The sequence below is a fragment of the Lolium perenne genome, chromosome 1 (assembly GCF_019359855.2).
Source record: "Lolium perenne isolate Kyuss_39 chromosome 1, Kyuss_2.0, whole genome shotgun sequence".
NCBI lineage: Eukaryota > Viridiplantae > Streptophyta > Magnoliopsida > Poales > Poaceae > Lolium > Lolium perenne.
In genome coordinates this window covers 203913204-203933664 of record NC_067244.2, presented here as the reverse complement: position 1 = coordinate 203933664, position 20461 = coordinate 203913204, and the positions used below count along the sequence as shown (strand labels likewise).

Below are 20461 nucleotides of genomic sequence, written 5' to 3'. Positions count from 1 at the left end.
TGTGGTAACGGTAGAAGTTCATCTCTGGCTGCAGAATGGTGGACATGTCTCCCCCAGCATTTGGCTTGCCGGGTAAGTGTTCTTGAACTTGTGGTGTACCTGGCCATGTGGATTTTCTGCTAAATAAGATATATAGAGAGACAAAATCGGAAGTGGTTACTGTTGTCTTAATCCTGCCATAACGTGCACCCATGTGCTTCGCCGGTTATAAGTATGGCCTAGCTCTCTATAGCTACCTGCCGTTGTATAAGCTCAAGTTGCAGCTAGAAAACTGTTCACGATGCGCAACTTGTTCGCAGCTAAAGAATAGTGGATGGCCTCTTGTTTCTCTTCTTCTGGAGCCTGGGGATTTGGGGTAAGAATATTGCTGCTGCTCCAGCTAGTGTTCAGGTGCACTGCAACCGCCCAGGATCCAAGGTGTCAAACGGCGTCAGCACAGCTGGTCTCTGAATCCTGATTGGGGAGCACCGATCCTTATGCTCACGCACGCTAATCCTTGGCGCCACTGGGCCACGATTTGAGCTTCGCCCCCAGAATTCTATTTGCCGAAGCATATACCCTTTTTTTAAAGCTATACAACTCTTGATCCCCTAAAAGAATACAGTATTTTCACGAAAGTAAGTTTCAAGATTTTCACGAAAGTGGCCACCATTAGACTTAATACGGTTGCGGATCATGTTGTCCAGCCATCACAGACGGCCTTTATGCAAGGAAGAAACATCCTTGATGGAGTGGCGGTCTTGCATGAGACGGTACATGAGATGCATTCTAAGAAATTAAATGGGGTTATTTTAAAATTAGATTTTGAAAAGGCGTATGATAAAGTTAAGTGGTCGTTTCTACAGCAAACACTCAGGATGAAAGGTTTTTCTCCAGAGTGGCGCGCTCTGATAAATGATTTTGTGTATGGAGGTAGTGTCGCAATCCGGGTCAATGGTGACACCGGTCACTATTTCCAAACACGAAAAGGGTTACGCCAAGGGGATCCGTTATCACCGATGTTGTTTAACATTGTAGCGGATATTCTGGCTATACTCATAGAGCGGGCTAAGGCTGATGGCCAGATTGAAGGAGTGATTCCACATCTAGTTGATGGTGGCTTATCTATTCTTCAATACGCCGATGATACAATTTTATTTATGGATCATGATCTTGAAAAAGCTCAAAACTTGAAATTAATCTTGGCGGCTTTTGAGCAATTGTCAGGATTGAAAATCAATTTCCATAAGAGTGAATTGTTCTGCTTCGGTGATGCCCAAAATGATGTGACTCTGTACACAGAGCTGTTTGGTTGTGGGCAAGGCCAATTTCCGATTCGTTATTTGGGTATTCCGATTCATTATCGGAGACTTACAAACGCGGAATGGAAATTAGTGGAAGAAAGACTACAAAAACGCCTTAGTAGCTGGAAAGGCAAGTTGCTGTCCCTAGGTGGAAGATTGGTACTCATTAATTCGGTACTCACAAACATGGTACTGTATATGTTATCATTTTTCATCCTACCAAAAGGAATTCTGCATAAACTTGATTATTATCGATCCAGATTCTTTTGGCCAGGGGACAGTGAGAAAAAGAAATATCGACTGGTTAAGTGGAGTATAATTTGTAGTCCCAAAGACCAAGGTGGGCTTGGAGTTCATGATTTGGAAGTCAAGAATTCGGCCCTATTGGGAAAATGGTTGTTTAAGCTCCTCACTGAGGATGGGACTTGGCAGACTATCCTTCGGCGAAAGTATATCGGTTCGAAGACATTATCCCAAATGGTTTGGAAACCAGGGGATTCTCACTTCTGGGCCGGGCTAATGGCGACTAAAAATGAATTTTTTCGCCATGGCACTTTCTCAATCAGAAATGGAGCACAAATACGTTTCTGGGAAGATGCTTGGTTTGACAACGCACCCCTAAGTGAACAGTATCCAGCTCTTTATAGGATTGCTCGTCGTCAAGGTGATACCATTGCTACCGTAATGGCTACCTCACCCCCGAATGTGACGTTCAGACGGGTTTTACTTGGACAAAGACTTGCGGCATGGAATACCTTAATTCAACGGCTCGGGGATATTCAATTATCGGACGAACCGGACGAATTTAGATGGAACCTTCATGCCAACGGTGCTTTCTCTGTGAAATCTTTCTACAATGCGATCCTTCTTTCTGATCTACCAGTTGATAATAATAAAAAGATTTGGAAGATGAAGATACCATTAAAAATTAAAATTTTCGGATGGTATCTTCGTCGAGGGGTAATCCTCACCAAAGACAATCTTGTTAAGCGTAATTGGCATGGGAGTACTCGATGTGTTTTCTGTCAACAGGACGAAACAATCAAGCACTTGTTCTTCCAAAGGCTATTCGCGAGATCTATATGGTCAGTCATCCAAGTAGCGTCTACCCTGTATCCTCCGACTAGTGTTGCCAATATCTTTGGTAATTGGCTCCATGGTGTTGATTCAAGGTTTAAGTTGCTTCTTAGGGTGGGGGCGCTAGCAGTTATCTGGACGCTTTGGCTATGTAGAAATGACAAGATTTTTAATGATATGAATTGCTCTTTGTTGCAGGTCATCTACAGATGTACAGGTATTCTCCGTTCGTGGTTACCTCTTCAGCGAGTGGAGAACCGAGACCTGTTTACGGAGGTCTGTACACGGTTGGAGGCTACGGCAAGGGATACTTTTTACCAACATGGGTGGCAGCATAGTCTACGGATAGATGCCCCACCTACTTCTTAGGCGTTATATGTTTCATCTTGATATGTATCTCGCCTAGTTTTTGTTTTTATCTTTTTCGAACCTGAGATAACATAAACGGCTGTGTCCATCCTGGTTATGCAGATGCTGGATGTAATTGCTTATAAAAGTAATGAAAGCATCCTTTATCGGAAAAAAAAAAGAATACAGTATTGCTGTACAGAAAGTCTTGGCGTAGAGGGCGCAATCGCAATCATTGTCAGCTGAACTTCGAGCCGACTGCTCCGCAGATTCTGAGAAGCTCGACGCGGTGCGGGCTCCTCGTCAAAATCTTCTCGATCAAAGATCGTCGACGGTGAGCGAAGGTCCCAGCAACGTCTTCCGCTCTGACTCCAGGTCCGTCGTCGCCTTTGTACTTTCCTGAGAATCTTCTGACCAACACCAATAGTCGACGAAGTGGGCATGCACATGTACGGATGAAAACCCGAAGTCGTGAAACGAAACGACTACGATTGTTTTCATGAGAAAAACACCAAATATATGTCACATCGGTCCAGATGGAGCAGAGGAGGAGGATTACATAAAATGCAATTTTTTTCCGCAATAGGTTCATCTATGCCTACCAGCCAAAACACGATGTCTAATATCGGTTGGCAATAGGTTCATCTATGCCTACCAGCCAAAACTCCATGGGCACCAACAAGCGACGGGATGAAGTTCTTAACGGTGTGGTTGGCGACCGCATCCGTCACCTCCGCGGCCTGCGACAGGGGACCCCTGTCCCCTTTCCTCTTCATCCTCGCTATGGAGCCCCTGCAGCAGCTCATTGCGATGGCTGTAGATGATGGTCTGCTTTCGCGACTCCCCGGCCAAGCGAATGGGGTGTGAACCTCGCTGTATGCTGATGATGCGGTCTTCTTCATCCGGCCGGTCAAAGAAGAGCTTGAGGCTATCCGCCAGATCCTGCAACGCTTTGGTGACGTGACCGGGCTCCGTGTTAACTTTGCCAAGACTAGCGTCATCCCCATCCGATGTGAGGCCTTGGACATCCCGGACATAGTCTCGCCGCTTGGGGCTCGGATCGCGTCCTTGCCGTGCAAGTTCCTGGGTCGGAAGTTGCGGAATGTTGATTTTCAGCCTCTCCTGGACCGCATTGCGAGCAGGCTCGCCTGCTGGAAGGCCAAGCTGCTCTCGGCGGCAGGAAGGCTTGTCCTGCTGAATGCCGTCATGTCTGCCCTGTCGGTGTATTGGATCTCGGTGCATGCCATGCCAGTCTGGGTCCGGAAAGAGATTGATCGTATCAGGCACGCCTGGCTTTGGCGTGGGGAGGAAACCTGCCATGGTGGGCACTGCAAGGTTGCCTGGAGCCGGATCTGCCGTCCCCGGGAGCTTGGAGGCCTTGGCATCATTGACCTCGACCGCTTTGGCATTGCGCTTCGCCTCAAGTGGCTTTGGCTGGAGCGTACGGCTTCGGACAAGCCCTGGATTGGTATGACTGTTCCCTGCTCCCTCGCTGACCGCCAGCTTTTTGCGGCAGCGTCTTCGGTCGCGGTTGGAGATGGAACCACAGCGCGGTTTTGGCTCGATAGCTGGATGGATGGCCGGGCACCTTTCGTGGTTTTCCCCGAGCTCTTCGTTGCCTCCCGCCGTAAGCATCACTCGGTCTCAGAGGCTCTGCATGAGCAGCGGTGGGTCGCTGACTTGAGGGGTCGCGTTACCTCTCAGCTGCTGCCAGCGTTTGTGAGCCTTTGGCTCGCTGTTGCTGAGCTGCGCCCTCTCCCAGGCACCGCGGACACCTTCCTGTGGCGTTGTACTGAGATCAGGCTCCTACTCGGCTTCCTCCGCTTATCGGATGCAGTTCCTGGGATCTACGTGCTCGCCGCTGCTGTCCACTATTTAGCAGGCCTGGGCCCTGGCCAAGTGTAGGCTGCTGGCTTGGTTGTTTGTCCAGAACAGGGTCCTCACGGCGGACCGTCTGATGGCTAGGCGCTGGCCAAACTCCTACTTCTGCCCCATGTGTATGCGCAACTTGGAGACGGCGGAGCACTTGTTGGTGGAGTGCCCTTGGTCCGCGGCGCTATGGTTCAGGGTGGCGGCCAAGTTTGGCATTGCTTCCATGCGGCCGGATGCTTGGAGCCTCCCAGTGGCGTCGCTTCCGGCTTGGCTCGCTTCGCTCTCCGCCCTGGTGGGTGTTCCCGCCAAAACTGCCAAGTCCCTCGCCCTGCTCGTGATCTGGATGATTTGGCGTGAGCGCAATGCGCGCATCTTCCGGGATCAGTGCCGATCACCGGCCGCCGCCGCACGGGAGTTGTTTGATGAGGCGGCCTCTTGGACCCTTGCGGGGTGTCGACACATCCGATGCCGCGAGTAGTCCCGTGTGTGTTCGGTTGGGCTAGCCCCGACTGGTGTTTCGTGTAATCTGTAACCTGTAACCCGAGCTCCTTGTAGCTCTCTTCTTCTATCAATGAAAAGCGCAGTCCTCCTGCGTCGTTTCAAAAAAAAAAAATCGGTTGGTTTTTTAAGCAAGCCAAAACATTGTTATTTTCATTGACTAAGTAGAAGGTTTAGACAAGCGCCTAGGACAAGTCCTAGGGGTTTTAGATACTGGTTTTACTATTTTTATAAGTTCTTAGTCAACTCCTGGTTAGACTAGAGGATTGCATCGTGATTCGTGCTAGCATGAGTTGCGACTGGAATTTTTTCTAGTTGCATATGGGATTGTAACCGAGGAAAAACATCATGGCTATTGGTTTGTTTTGTGATCCGTGGTAGTCATGAGTTTTAAGATGCGTTGCAAATGTTTCGATCCATTAGATTGCTTCATGATCCGTGCTATTCATGAGTTGCAACGTCGGTCGCAACTGGAATATTCTCAGTCGATTGAGAATCAGTCACGCCCTTAAAATACAAGCCTAGGCTCTTAGAGTTACATTTCACAACGCTTTTGCTCCAGCGACGGACCGAAGTCTAGACTTCTCTTTGATCTTCTCGATGATTAAATGAGCCAAAGAGGCATGGTGTCGAGGCCATAGCCTTTTTGGAGTCACCACGACTCATCATCATCATCCACCAATCTTGGACGAACGCTTCATTCACCCAAAGGGAGGTACCAATAGGGGTCGAAATAAAACTCAAACCTCACTAGCTTAAGGTGTACTCGAAAATTTGGCTCTAGTCAGCTCAAACTCAGACAATAATGAGTCAAGCCAAGTCGGTATTTTTGGTTTGTTAACCAAACAACTTCAGTGAGTCGAGTTGCGAGTACTATATAAGCTTGTTAATGTTCTTACGTTCATGTACTAGCTCATACAATAGTCAATAGTAAAGAAAAATAGAGACTAATACGGCAAAAAAAAGAGCACTTAGATCGAATTTGCACAAATCTACATGAAAAGGCATAGATGATGAACTGTCCTTCTTGTAATCTTACACCACCATGAATTGATTGTGTTGTCCAGTTTTTTAATGAGCTCATCAAACTTATCGAGCCAACTATAGTATTTATCGAGTCAAGCTAAGCTAGGATTTTAAGCTCGTTATGTTTTTCTTTTAGATAAAGCTCATTATGTTAATGAGTTGAGTCAAGCAAGCTCGTTAACTAACGGGTATTTACGAGTTGAGTCGAGCTGGCTCGATATCCACCCGTAGGTACCAACATCGACTTGGCTAGCTCAATGAAGTACGTGGTTCAATATGAGAGAGAGATTCGACACCCTACGGAAAGGTGAGCCGCCGGTTCTTAGACTTGATTACAAAGTGGATAGTTTCCACAATTTGGCCAACCACGGCCCAATCCGCCGTCTAAACTCTATTTTGCAAGGCTAGACAAACGAAGAATTTGCATCTTGAGGCTTTTACTATTTTCTAGATCGACGTAATTTTTTTAGTGTACACAACCGTTTATTTAACGAATGAATGAAAAGTGCACCACGCAACACGCCACATCCAATGGTCCATTCGTGGCTGCCCTGGTTGACCCGGAGGCTGCCTGGATCGTGTCCCCTTCATTGGCTCCTTCATGCGCATCACGAACTCGATCCCGTTAATTTGTATTAGCGCTCCTCCTAACCACTTGATCACTTAGCAAATCGTGCTATGGCACAGCCCAAACAGTACGCCATGGTTGCCGTAAACACGAGACCATCATCAGGTCAGAAATAGTTGAAAATTTCACGCGGTCTGACTATGACCTGTGGGGCCAGAGCCCTGGCCCAAGTGACGCGTCTGACAGGTGGATGATGATCTTATTAAACGGTTTCAACTTGATCGGCGAATGCTCCTATTAAACGCGCGCGCGCGGCCTCGACGCCTGCCAAGCCGCGCCCCGGCCACCAGACCAAATTCATTCGCGTCTCCCCAACCCCCCGGGCACCGGCAAGCGCGCTCGTCGCCCGAGATGGAGGTTGCGGCAGCGGCCGCTGCGGCGGCCGTGGGCGCGTACGCGGCGAACCTCCCGGCGGTGCCGGAGTGGCTGAACAAGGGCGACAACGCGTGGCAGCTGACGGCGGCGACGTTCGTGGGCATCCAGTCCATGCCGGGCCTGGTGGTCCTCTACGGCAGCATCGTGAAGAAGAAGTGGGCCGTCAACTCCGCCTTCATGGCGCTCTACGCCTACGCCTCCTCCCTCCTCGTCTGGGTCCTCGTCGGCTTCCGCATGGCCTTCGGCGAGCGGCTGCTGCCCTTCTGGGGCAAGGCCGGCGTGGCGCTGTCGCAGGGCTACCTGACGGGCCAGGCGAGGCTGTCGGCGACGGCGCACGGCGGCGAGAACGGCACGCCCGCCGCCGAGCCCTTCTACCCGGAGGCGACGCTGGTGCTGTTCCAGTTCGAGTTCGCCGCCATCACGCTCATCCTCCTCGCCGGCTCCGTGCTCGGGCGGATGAACATCAAGGCCTGGATGGCCTTCACGCCGCTCTGGCTGCTCCTGTCGTACACGGTCGGCGCGTTCAGCCTCTGGGGCGGCGGCTTCCTCTACCACTGGGGCGTCATCGACTACTCCGGCGGTTACGTCATCCACCTCTCCTCCGGCATCGCCGGCTTCACCGCCGCCTACTGGGTATGCATTCTCCTTGCTTGCTTTTCCTCATTTTTTGGTCGACGTCCTGGTCTGAACGGCGACGTGTTAGGTAGTGCTACTCGTTGCTAGCCTAGCCCAAGTAGTTTGACCCAGCTGCACAAGCATCGTGGATTCCTCGTTGCGATGCCATGCCCATGTCACCATGAGAATAAACACCACTACTGCAAAACAAACACACAATAAACTACTGCTACTCTACAAACAATCTGCACTACTACTCTACTAGTGCATACTTTCTGGACTGGAATTAATTGTCCACACGTGTTCAAAGTACTACCTCCGTTCTACTGAATACGATATATTTTTATTTTTTACAGTAAAACTTTGTAAAGTTTAACTAAGTTTCTAAAAGAATAATTAACACGTAGACTACAAAATCGATATCGTTAGATACATTATCAAATGTATTTTCATATGTTTTTTTTAAAATATGGTTGTTGATAGTTTTTTCAAAAAATTTGGGCAAATTTTACTTAGGTAATTTTTAGAGGAATAATAAGGCCTCTTCATCCGTTCATCGGAACGGAGGAAGTAGTAACCTTGAAAGGATTCTACATAAAGTCATCTTGGAAGAAGTTAATCATGTCCTTCTAGATTTCCTTTTTCTTTATTTGGGCAATCACATGTTAAGACTACGAGTAAGCATAAGTATTCCGGTGATAGCTGCAAGCACCAAAAAAGGGCTCTATGAAGAAAACCCCTTTAGCTCTCATGGAACGTGTGAACGAGCTGGACCGTGTCGTTTGCTTCGGCTAAGCTGGTAGGCTGGGTGCGTCGGTCATGGCAACACCGAAGACTCTGGGTGTGTGGTGCCTCCTGTTGTTCCAGGTCTCGATCGCTCTGTCGTCTTGCAGCAGCAACGGATGCAGCCGATGCAAGAAAGAAAAATGTCAATTTCTCTTTCATATGAGGCAACTTGAACTAGTACTGCAGGTCCAAATTTAATATCTGATTGTGATGGGTCAAAATTACGCCTACAAAATATCCCGTTGCGCTGTCAGTCGCGTTATCCAGTTGGAGTGGTACACATTCCGCAACTCGGTTATGACTAGTCGCAAATTTCCGTACAAATTCCGCAACTCGGTTATGAGTAGTTTTTTTTTTTGCTTTTCACTTACTCACAAAATTCAGTTCAAAGAAAAAGACTAGTTACAGTAATTTTCATTCATTCATTTTTGCTTCTGTAATTCGATTTGATCGCATCAGCTTCAGAAAACGAGCCCCTAGTACCGAACTGATACTCAGTTTGCAGCACGCGATCGACGGCTGATCAGCGATCACTAACCGTGTATAAACTGCGGCTGGCTGACAGGTGGGCCCGAGGCTGAAGAGCGACCGCGAGCGCTTCTCCCCGAACAACATCTTGCTCATGATCGCCGGCGGCGGGCTGCTGTGGATGGGGTGGGCCGGGTTCAACGGCGGCGCGCCGTACGCCGCCAACATCACGGCGTCGATAGCCGTGCTCAACACCAACGTCAGCGCGGCGACGAGCCTGCTCACGTGGACGTGCCTCGACGTCATCTTCTTCGGCAAGCCGTCCGTCATCGGCGCCGTCCAGGGCATGATGACCGGCCTCGTCTGCATCACCCCCGGCGCAGGTACGTACGGACAGACGCAGCTATTCCTCTTTGCAATTAATCAATCAATCAGAATGTGCTGTTGTGTACAAGCGGCAGAAAGTCAAATTAGGAGAGCGTCAAAAGTCGTAGAAGCTTCAGCGCGTCCTGTTCTTGTCTATCGTAGCTGACATCGACTGAAAGTTGATCTGAATAAAATGTATTCCTGTATTCGCCGCCAAGAGCATCGTTTTCTGACGTGCAATTTCTCGCAGGGCTGGTGCAGACGTGGGCGGCCGTGATCATGGGCATGTGCGCCGGCAGCGTGCCGTGGTTCAGCATGATGATCCTGCATAAGAAGTCCACGCTGCTGATGAAGGTCGACGACACGCTGGCCGTCTTCCACACCCACGCCGTGGCGGGGCTCCTGGGCGGCGTCCTCACGGGGCTGCTGGCCACGCCCGAGCTGATGGCCATGGAGTCCCCCGTGCCGGGGTCCAAGGGCGCCTTCTACGGCGGCGGCATCGGGCAGGTCGGCAAGCAGCTGGCCGGCGCGGCCTTCGTCATTGTGTGGAACCTCGTGGTCACCACCCTCATCCTACTCGGCATCGGCCTCTTCATCCCGCTCCGGATGCCCGACGACCAGCTCATGATCGGCGACGACGCCGCGCACGGGGAGGAGGCATACGCGCTCTGGGGCGACGGCGAGAAGTTCGACGCCACGCGCCACGACGTGTCCAGGGGAGGCGCCGGCGGGGAGAGGGAGATGGGCACCGCCGAGCAGCGGCTCGCCGGCATGGGCGCCAGGGGAGTCACCATCCAGTTGTAGCAGGATCGATCCATCGATCAAGGGCGCGCGTGTCGTGCCTAGCCAGCCTGTACCGTTAATTTTGGTGTTTACTGTAGTTTCGACTGTAGGAGGAGTAGTGATGCTTTTAACTGCAGGAAGTGAGAGGCTTTTGTGTAGATTGTTGATGTAATCTTGGCATTTGCGACATATATTGGTGGGGAAATCTGCTAATTTGCGTGCAGGATGACAACGTGGAGTTGGTGCATAGCTCAAACACTCCGCAAATAATGCTCTCGTACCGAAGGAACACAGCGGAAGACATCTCCGATTTTAGACCAATTAGCTTGATTCATGTTCTTGCAAAAATCATTACTAAGTTTTCACCGCTCATGAAGGAGCACGTGTCCAATGCGTAAAGTGTCTTTATCAAGAGAAGAAGCATCTATGACACTTTTCTCTACATCAAGAATTTAGCGAGAAAGTTTCGTACGGAGAAGACACTAACGCCACTCTTAAAGCTTGACATCTGCAAAACTTTGATTGCATTAGATGAAGAATATATCCTCGAATTGCTCCGACGTTGGAATTCCAGAAAGATTTTGACATCCTCAAAACTTCCCAATAAATTTTGGAATTAGATTGCCCCCTTTCTCTTGACCTCCACCTCTCCCGTCCTTCTCAATGGTGTGGGGACCCCTTATCACCACTCCTGTTTGTCCTGACCATCAACCCAGTCACGCAAGCCTTGAACGCTGCTACTCGCCATGGCCTCCTCTACAAGCTTCAGAGTCGTGACACCATGTTGTACCTTCCTAAATGCGGACGTAGCAATCTTTGCGGTCCCTATTAAAGAAGATATCCAAAACCTTGATGCTATTTTGACGAGCTTTGGTGAGGTGATCGGGTTTTGCGCACATTTTGAGAAGAGCTCCTGATACGGGGCGACCTTCGGTCTTCACCGCATCATGTGCTTCATCGCCAAGATGGCACGCAAAGGTGAATCTTCTCCTTTACGCGTGCCTCAAATCGCCTATTTGGGACGATATACTACTTCATACCCCGTCATATCTTGATGATAGGAACTCGACGACAAGTACGGGGAGAAGAGAGGATGCCATGGAGACCCGAGGACGCAAGACCGATGTCACGGAAGCATGGAAGAGAAAGAGAAAGAGGATCTGGACGCTCCAGGCCGGAACTTCCGCCCAGACACTGTCAAGACCGAAGATGCTCGCACTGAAGAGCTGCGGCCGGAACTTCCGCCCCTGATGGCCGGAACTTCCGCCCCCAGGAGCCAGAACTTCCGCCCTGTCGAACCTCAGCCAGATCTCAGCCCCCTTTGGCTTGTAACTTACCCCTTCGGCCCCTACCTATAAATAGGAACCTACCCCCACCTTCATGAGGGAGAGATGATGTTTAGATGAATTGGCTTATGCCTGTATTATCCCTTAGTGGATTTGGGAAACCCCCACCTTAGATTAACCATCTATTGTATCCCTCCTTATCCGGATCTTTTTCCATTCTAGTAATTCTATCAATTGAGAATCTCTTGCTTTGCAACTCTATTCTTAGTTGGTCTTTTACTCTTTGGGAATTCTATTTGGATTTGTCGATCTTTTGCAAGAGATTCTACCTTTTGGTCTTTGTCTTGCAATTCTATCGGTTGGTGGTTCGGGCCAACGAGGATAATCGATTTGTGTGTGTGCGTGTGTTTGTATCGAGTTCTTCGCGTTCATCCACTTTCCCGCGAATCCCCCTCCGCAATCACACTCACCCGGGTCAATTCGTGAGATCGGGCAACCCACACGGGCTCAGCCCGCATCATATGGTATCAGAGCAAAGGTTGCCACGGATTTGACCCTCCAATTTCACCAATTTCGCCCAAAATTTTTCCCAAAAATTTTGCCCCAAAAACAGCTCGAATTTGGATCTCAGGATTTGTTGCGTTTTTTGTGGTTTTGGTCCATAGATCTTGTGTTATTGGTGTTGATCTACCATCCCTCCAATTTTCACCGTCAAATTCCATCATTTACCCCTCGAATCCGACGATTTTCTGTTCATTTTTCCGCCCCCGAGTTCGTGTTGTTCATCATCGCAGATCCAGATCCAGATCTGTAAATCCTGGCATTTCCGAAACTTCCGGTCCCAACCTCCGGAACTTCCGGCCGTAGCCACCGGAACTTCCGGTCTGGCGGAACTTCCGCCCAACTTCCGCCCAACTTCCGAAAACAGCAGTTTTGGCTCGCAGTAACCCCTGGATACATATTTCGCATTTCCGGAACTTGGTCGGAGGTTGACTGGAACTTCCGCCCGGCGCACTTTTTGACCCAATTTTCATCAACTTTTGACTCCCAACTTTGACCCAACTTTGACAACTTTCCGGAGCCCGTTTGACCTCAAATTTTGACCATAAGTCCACCCATCTTGACTCCAATTTTGACATTTTTCCCTAGCCCATTTGACTCCAAAAATTTTGACAACTTCGATCGCTCGTTTTGACCCACCTTTTCGGGCACTGACTTTTGTGTTCGGATTTCACCGTGGAGTGCATTGGTTGTCTATTCCGGTTCCGCGCCTACACCAACACCGCGACGACACCTTTGGCACCCCGGATTCCGGCGCAACTTTGACACCATCATCGACACCCCTTCGATCATCGCAAGTTCGTGTGCTTGACACCGCCTAACATCAATAGGTATAACTTGCCTCCCCCTTGTAGCCCCTTTCTTCCTTTGCGTACCTATCCTATTGAGAGTGGCTTTCCGAGTGTTGCGAAGCATTGCACAAGTGTCACGACCGTGAGAGGGTGTGTGTGCGCGTTGTGTTGAGCAAAGCTCCGAAGCACGCTCGGTGAGAAAGATACACAAAAGAAGAAAAAGTGTGACATAGAGAAAATAAAGCTTCTAAGCATAGAAAAAAAGTGAAAAAAGAGAAAAAGAAAAAGAAATAGAAAAAGAGTGTGTGTCCACAGATACAAATGAGTGCAAAGCTTGTAAGCACTAAGAGAGAAAAGAGAAGAGTGGCATTTGTGCAAATCTAGTTGCTTCCCTCATATGCAACCAAACTACAGTCTCTCTTGTGTTGGCGCGACACCGAGCTAATAGTCTTCGTTAGGACCATCTTTGTTACTTGCTCACTTCGTTGGTCGCACTAACCCCATTGTTCTTCATTGTGTGCATTTCCGTGTTTCCTTGATATAGATCACCGCTTTTGACATTTGATTTTGGATCTTACCCACATTTGACAATAGACATTTTCTTTGGTTCTTTTCATTTGCTATCCACTTCCTCACCTACCACCATATAGAGTTCTTAGCCTTTTGCGTGTGCTTTGAGTGTGTGTGAGAGTACATATCGGTTATTCTCTAACTTGAACCATTTTCTCGATTTTGTTGCAAGTTTTGACCTTTTGGTAGTTCTCTTTCCACCATATATACACCAATCCTAGAGACTAACATGTATAGTGAGGATGAGCCTACGGAGGACGACATGGAGTACCATGAGGGTGATAGCTCCGCAAGCACCGCGGATATGGAGGACCATGTGGAGCTCGACACCGACTTTGCATTGAACATGCCGAACAATTTCTCTTTCTCATGGTTCTTTTGCAAGCATGATGATGCGATTCTTACCGTTGGTGTTGCCTTAAACATGTTGAACAATTTCTCTTTCATTTGGTTTGATGGCACGCACGGTTGTGTAAATGTCTTCTTGATGAACTTTTTGGATGATATGTGTTGTGTTGCAACAAATATGAGGACCAATTTCTCTTTCCAATGGTTTGTGTGCACACATGTTGATGATATTTTGGACACTTCCACTTATATGTTTTGGCCAAATTCTCCACTTATTGCTTCAAGGATGTTGAACAATTTCTCTTTCCGATGCCTTGAGTGCAACAATGAAAATTAATTTCTACACGAGATGGACACCATGATCGTCTCACAATTTGGAGTTTTTGTGTTTCCGGATTTGGAAGATGTTCATACGGAGTTCTTACACATTGACCTTGCACATGCATTATTCTTGATAAATTTGTGTTGTGCTAACGGTGTTGTGAACATGAAAGGACATGTCATCGATGATGTGCTCCAATATCACACACAAGCATACTTTGCTTGGTCTTTGTTGTGTGAAGGTACAAGTGACTTGTGGATGAGCGTCAACAAATGGGTTCAACCCCACACTTCGACTACACAAGATCTCTCCATGAGAGCACATCGACACTTTGATAAGGTGACCTCCTTCTACATAAGGCCCCTTACTAATCCCGTGGAACATTGGCTACGCTTTGATTGTTCTCTTGTTTCTCTTGTGCTATTGATAGGGTATACGACTTTCAAGTGAATATTCAAGTGTTGGTGTCATCTACCTCCTCTACACATTGATGAAGATTTATCGTCGAGGACGACTCTTTTTCAAGTGGGGGGAGATGATACGGGGCGACCTTCGGTCTTCACCGCATCATGTGCTTCATCGCCAAGACGGCACGCAAAGATGAATCTTCTCCTTTACGCGTGCCTCGAATCGCCTATTTGGGACGATATACTATTTCATACCCCGTCATATCTTGATGATAGGAACTCGGCGACAAGTACGGGGAGAAGAGAGGATGCCACGGAGACCCAAGGACGCAAGGCCGATGTCACGGGAGCATGGAAGAGAAGGAGAAAGAGGAGCTGGACGCTCCAGGCCGGAACTTCCGCCCGACACAGCCAAAACTTCCGCCCAAACACTGTCAAGACCGAAGATGCTCGCACTGAAGAGCTACGGCCGAAACTTCCGCCCCTGATGGCCGGAACTTCCGCCCCCAGGAGCCGGAACTTCCGCCCTGTCGAACCTCAGCCAGATCTCAGCCCCCTTTGGCTTGTAACTTACCCATTCGGCCCTCTACCTATAAATAGGAACCTACCCCCACCTTCATGAGGGAGAGATGATGTTTAGATGAATTGGCTTATGCCTCTATTATCCCTTTATGGATTTGGGAAACCCCCACCTTAGATTAACCATCTATTGTATCCCTCCTTATCCGGATCTTTTTCCATTCTAGTAATTCTATCAATTGAGAATCTCTTGCTTTGCAACTCTATTCTTAGTTGGTATTTTACTCTTTGGGAATTCTATTTGGATTTGTCGATCTTTTGCAAGAGATTCTACCTTTTGGTCTTTGTCTTGCAATTCTATCGTTTTGTGGTTCGGGCTAACGAGGATAACCGATTTGTGTGTGTGCGTGTGTTTGTATCGAGTTCTTCGCGTTCATCCACTTCCCCGCGAACCCCCCTCCGCAATCACACTCACCCGGGTCAATTCGTGAGATCGGGCAACCCACACGGGCTCAGCCCGCATCAGCTCCATGATGCCAATTAGATGCGGACACCTAAATCTTGATGAGATTCTTGAGGGCTTACCAGCTAAGCACACCACTTTTCCCTTGAGATACCTTGGTTTCCCGATGTCGATTTGGCAACTCCGATAAGTAGGCTTCCAACACCTAGAAGATAAGGTTTACGGCAATATTCCAACTTATAAGTTCATAACCACGGCGTTCTGCACCTCCCTTGTGAAGTCAATGATTGCTTTCCATGCAATGTACCACTTGACGTCACTTATTGTCCTGCCGGGCATAATTAACTACATCAATAAAGTGGAGAGAGCCTTCCTTTGGTAGGGAAAAGAGAAGATAACAGGAGTCAAATGCAAAGTGAATTGGGAGAACGTGTGTCTCCCCAAAGCACTTGGCATGCTTGGAGTACATTGGAAATTTTGCAAGGACTATGGTTGAAATGGTTGTGGATGGGAGTGGAAAGACAAATACAATATTTGGGTAGGCTTCAGCAACCCATGCACCCCCGAAAACATCACGCTTTCTACGCCAACACCTCCATGACGGTGGAAAATGGCCAGAAGACACCTTTTTGGGTCTACAAATAGAGTGTAAAAAAAAGCGTTGGACAACAATGCATGCATAGTAAAAATCAATATGGACAGAAATTTCTCAATGGAGCCTGCCGTGCAATGTGTGAATCTTTGTTGTCAACTTGCAAAGAGCTTGATGAAAACACGGGCGATGACATCATTGGATCTCACGGTAAGCGGGCAATAATCTTACAAAGTGCATTTCCCAGATGCCACATCTACAAAATATGAACAGTATGATTTGAAATATTTTGGGCTCTTCGGAAGTTAATTTTTTTTTTGCTTAGCTTACTATTTAAAATAGGGTTTAGACGGCCGACTGTTTGGTGGAAAGAGGTTAGCCAAATTATAGCTTATGTCATTTATGCAAGAGAGCGCTGGAATCTGCCACCCCTCTTCTTGTTCATTGTGCTACAACTCGTCTTTGGGGCTACATTGTCAGAGGGTAGCTTCGTCTTCACGGCATTGATTTCCAGCAATGGCAGGAGCACACCATTGAAAATTGGCGGTTACAGATGGGATGAATTCATATTGGACCAAAAAGGCTTGGTGTCCATCATCTGGCTCGCCTCTTGGGAGGTTTAGAATGAAAGAATTGCGCCGAGTCTTCGACAATAAGCATGCTAGCCTTCAATAATGCTAGATAGAAATAGGAGTCTTCAACAATAAGCATGCCAATAGCCTCGAAAGAGTACCCTGGTACGAAACGTCCCCCTCCTCTCCTCTCCCCCACCACGCACATGCGACTAGGGTTTGTTGCCTCCCGTTGGCAGCGCCGCCGTTCTGCCTTGCCTATGTGGCCTCCAGGCCATGGAGGCGCGGTGGATCTAGGCCCCTGCCGACGGGAGGTTTTTTTTTTGAGAAACACAGTACAAACGTAGATGCTCATATACACGCGCATACACTCATCTCTATGAACGCACACACGCACACCCTACCCCTGTGGGCCTCTCCGGAAGACTGAGTTGGAGAATGGAATCTTGAAATTGGCGCACCTTGCAATCGATGGGAACATCGAGGAGGGCTCCTTTTTCTTGCCTTTAGGGTTCATGTTTCTTGCCTTTAGGGTTCATGTTTGGTGGCGCGGCGCTCAGGTAGCAGTGGTGGCGGGGTCTCTTCCAATAAGATCTCCCTAAAGGCAGTGTGGTCTTCAAGGACTGTGAGGATCTTTGGATCGGCTTCATTGGCAATTTATTCTTCTTCTTCGTCTCCGAGATGGATATGGTCTTCAGACTTCCCGTCCGCAACTAACAACGTGAGGCCGGCTCGGGAGGTGCGGTATGGAGCTTAAGGATGAAAAGCTTCTTAAGGATCATCGTTGTTTCTTTTGATGCCAATGCCTTGTACCGTTCGTTGTTTCATGTTTTTTGGGATGCATCGTGTGGTGTGGATCAACTCTTTTGAAATAAGAGCAGCGTGAACCCTTTGCAGTGGGCAAAGGATGATTTGACTAAAAGAAGATGACCGAATGAGCAAATGCAAGAACTGACTGATTTTGCAAACGAGGGCTGATGGGGGCGGCATCGAATGGAAAAGATGCAATCCTGTGAAAGTGGGCAAAGTCTAGATTCTTCTCAGGTGGAGTCAGTTCCCAAACAAATCGTTAGCAGTAGCCCTGATCAATCTTCTGAACATTTGTCGAAAAAAAAAAAATACATCCGAAACTTGGCCGCAAAAAATGCACCAGCCGGGAATCGAACCCGGGTCTGTACCGTGGCAGGGTACTATTCTACCACTAGACCACTGGTGCTTGATGTCTTGAGTTGGAATCAAAATTATAAGTTCAAATTCTGCTAGTTTAGTTTGATACGATCAGAAGGATCAATGAACAGTACCAGAGCTGATAAACAGTCACTTCCTTTATTGGATACAAATTACAAGTGCGGCCGTTTTGGTGCGTATACAAGACACACTACGGAACATGACACACCATTTGCAAGATATGCATGAGGAAATGAACATGTCAGGCACACACAAACGCGGTTGTCAAAATCCAGAGTAGTCAACCCATGAACACGGCCGTGAGCTCTGCCTCGCCCAGCACATGCCCGTCGATGGCCTCCATGACCTTATCCACAGTCACCTACATACAGAACCAGAATCATAATTAACTAGTTAGCACTCACATACAACATGCTAGAGTTCAAAGCTGATCAATTTGTGCGCGCACACATGACACATGCATACCTTGTTCCCGAGGCTGAGCACATCGTCGAGGGCGTAGAGCCTGAACTGGATGCGGTGGCCGAGGGAGTCCGGCACGGGCCCGCGCCACCCCGGCTGCTTCCAGTCGTTGATGCCCTCCTGGACGCCGCTGTCGGCGTTGGCGTTGCCCCCGGCGCCGGAGAAGCCCTCGGGGAGGCCCTTGATCTCGGGTGATATGTTGGCGACGACCCAGTGCGTCCACGGCACGACGGGGCGCTCTGGGTCCGGCGCGTCGACGTCCTGCACCATCAGCGCCAGCGAGCGCGTGCCGTCGGGCACGCCGTACCACTCCAGCGGCGGCGAGATGTCCTTCTTGGCGCCCTGCCCCTCCAGCGTGTACTGCCGCGGCAGCCGCCCGTCGTGGTGCGTCACCGGCGGGCACACCAGCCTCAGGCTCTCCTGCGCCATGGCCGCTTTCTGCTAGCTATCTGTCGATGGACGAGACGACGACTCTTGTTGGCTGATGACACTGGGACGAATGCTTGCTTCGGATTGTTGTGGAGTGATGTGAGGGGTCGCCGCGTGGTCGCGGAGTTTTATTAAGGAGGAGAGCGGCACGGAGGAGGGTGGTGGCCGGTGGACGCGTGTCGCGGCGGGGCATGGGTACGTGGAGTCGGCGCCGTGGACATGGGAGGCGTGGCGCGTTCTCTGGACTCCGGACGGCGAGGGCGGGACCGGAAGTGAGAGGGGAGGCTTGCACGTTCAGCTCTAGTTAATCGTCATCATCGTCGATTCGTCGGGGGGTTTCTTGCTTTGTCCAGAACTCCATCCAGGTGTCCCGCGTGTGCTTTGATTTGCCTTTCTCGGCCGGCGGAGGAACATGATGCGGGATTCGATTTCGCTTCCTTCCCTATCTACTCCGTACGAGGCTACGAGCCGCGTTGGCAATTCCTATTGCACCCCTAGGGCGTGTTTGTCGTTTTTTTTTTTTTTTGACCCTGGTTACCTGGCCGAGCCTGCGTTCTTGCACGAACAGTCTCTCAAATACTATCGGGTCAGGCTCTGGAGGAACACCCAGTTCAGTCGTTTCTAGTGAGTCACCCCCGTTTTCGCAGAACTGGAGAACACCGCGTCCTCGCAGAGCCACCACGGGAGATGGCGGGAGCTCGCGCGGGACGACGAAATCTCGGCGGGATGAATTCGGTCACCGCGATTGAATTTTCTCTACCGTATATAGGCGCGGCTCTCTCACCGGCAAATCACAATCCCCCATTTTCCCCCTTTCGAGATCATCCACCCTTCCCAATCTAGCGACATGGCCGGCTCTTCCTCACCCGCACGGTCGGCGAGGCTTGCAGCAGCGACGGCGGTTGCGGCAGCTACTAGCGTCTTTTTCCTCTACGTCGATGACCTCGGTTGTGGTAATATTCTGCAAACTCTAGCCTAGATCTAGATCTTTTGGGTGCACAAGGAGGGTCTGAACGAATCCATTGTAGGAGATTCATTCGTCGTAGGTCGAGCTTGTGGAGGTTGTCCTGGTTGCATCTGACTCTACCACGGGGACCGTTGTCGCCGTTGACTCTTCCACTGGGAGGGCGGTGCTGCCTGCATCTTCGCCAGGGTCCCCTGCTTCCCCGATCTCGGTGCTGCGTGTGGCTCCTTTGATTGTAAGGCCGCTCTTACTTATCTCGTTGTTCGTTGATGTGCTAGTGTTTGTTCATTGATGTGGTACAGCTTAAGGATGTGGATGTGGATGTGGTACTCGTAGTGGTGATAGTTCATTGATCTGCTAGTGCTTAAGGATGTGGATGTAGTAGTGGTAGTTTATTGATCTACTAGTGCTTAAGGATGTGGATTTGGTAGTGGTAGTTCATTGATCCGGTAGTGTTTGTCATGTAGACGATCATATCTTTGGGCTTCCCTGATCTGTCTGCGTCTACTGTGAATGCTCAGCCATGTCTGATTACAACAAAACCAGCCATGGTTTGGAAATCTGAGCTATCAGAGTTTGTGTTGAACCGGTTGGTTCAGCTCGTCCGTAGCGACATCTGCTTCAACTTGGGATTCAAGGACCAGCAGATGAAGAAGGTAGCCACAGATGTTCTTGCATTCGCTGGCGTACATGTCACCACTCTTCAGTTGTACAACCACATCAGAAACTGGAGGACAAAGTGAAGCGTCATTATGAAGATGAAATCCGATCACATTCTGGACTGGAGCGAAGATGGTTGCTGCTTCTACGGCGGTGATGAAGAGACGGCGGACGAGTACATTCAGGTACGAAGACTCATTGA

At 49.3% G+C, this 20461-nt stretch overlaps 3 protein-coding genes and 1 non-coding gene across 4 annotated transcripts; 2 read left to right on the top strand and 2 right to left on the bottom strand.

The window, feature by feature from the left end:
* Positions 1–4665: 4665 nt before the first annotated feature.
* Positions 4666–5058, top strand: LOC139833902 (uncharacterized). Its single transcript, XM_071824274.1, has one exon. The coding sequence runs from the start codon at positions 4666–4668 to the stop codon at positions 5056–5058; it is 393 nt and encodes a 130-aa protein (XP_071680375.1).
* Positions 5059–6973: 1915 nt separating this feature from the next.
* Positions 6974–10357, top strand: LOC127319930 (ammonium transporter 2 member 1). The gene is made up of 3 exons (XM_051349789.2): positions 6974–7740; positions 9074–9359; positions 9593–10357. The coding sequence occupies exons 1-3, from the start codon at positions 7084–7086 to the stop codon at positions 10144–10146; spliced, it is 1497 nt and encodes a 498-aa protein (XP_051205749.1). The 5' UTR covers positions 6974–7083; the 3' UTR covers positions 10147–10357.
* A 7344-nt stretch (positions 10358–17701) lies between these two features.
* Positions 17702–17772, bottom strand: TRNAG-GCC (transfer RNA glycine (anticodon GCC)). The gene has a single exon. It is a non-coding gene; the product is annotated as a tRNA-Gly (tRNA).
* Positions 17773–17863: 91 nt separating this feature from the next.
* On the bottom strand, positions 17864–18748 carry LOC127319914 (uncharacterized). Its single transcript, XM_051349788.2, has 2 exons — positions 18210–18748; positions 17864–18105 (listed from the first exon to the last, which is right to left on the bottom strand). Exons 1-2 carry the CDS (start codon positions 18633–18635, stop codon positions 18025–18027), a joined length of 507 nt encoding a protein of 168 aa, XP_051205748.1. The 5' UTR covers positions 18636–18748; the 3' UTR covers positions 17864–18024.
* Positions 18749–20461: the final 1713 nt, after the last annotated feature.

Coding starts and splice junctions, on each gene's coding strand:
- LOC127319930 (XM_051349789.2), top strand. CDS start 7,084: ATGGAGGTTGCGGCAGCGGCCGCTGCGGCGGCCGTGGGCGCGTACGCG. Junction 7,741..9,073: donor GCTTCACCGCCGCCTACTGG/GTATGCATTCTC, acceptor GCTGGCTGACAG/GTGGGCCCGAGGCTGAAGAG. Junction 9,360..9,592: donor CTGCATCACCCCCGGCGCAG/GTACGTACGGAC, acceptor AATTTCTCGCAG/GGCTGGTGCAGACGTGGGCG.
- LOC139833902 (XM_071824274.1), top strand. CDS start 4,666: ATGGCTAGGCGCTGGCCAAACTCCTACTTCTGCCCCATGTGTATGCGC.
- LOC127319914 (XM_051349788.2), bottom strand. CDS start 18,635: ATGGCGCAGGAGAGCCTGAGGCTGGTGTGCCCGCCGGTGACGCACCAC. Junction 18,106..18,209: donor TGCTCAGCCTCGGGAACAAG/GTATGCATGTGT, acceptor TTCTGTATGTAG/GTGACTGTGGATAAGGTCAT.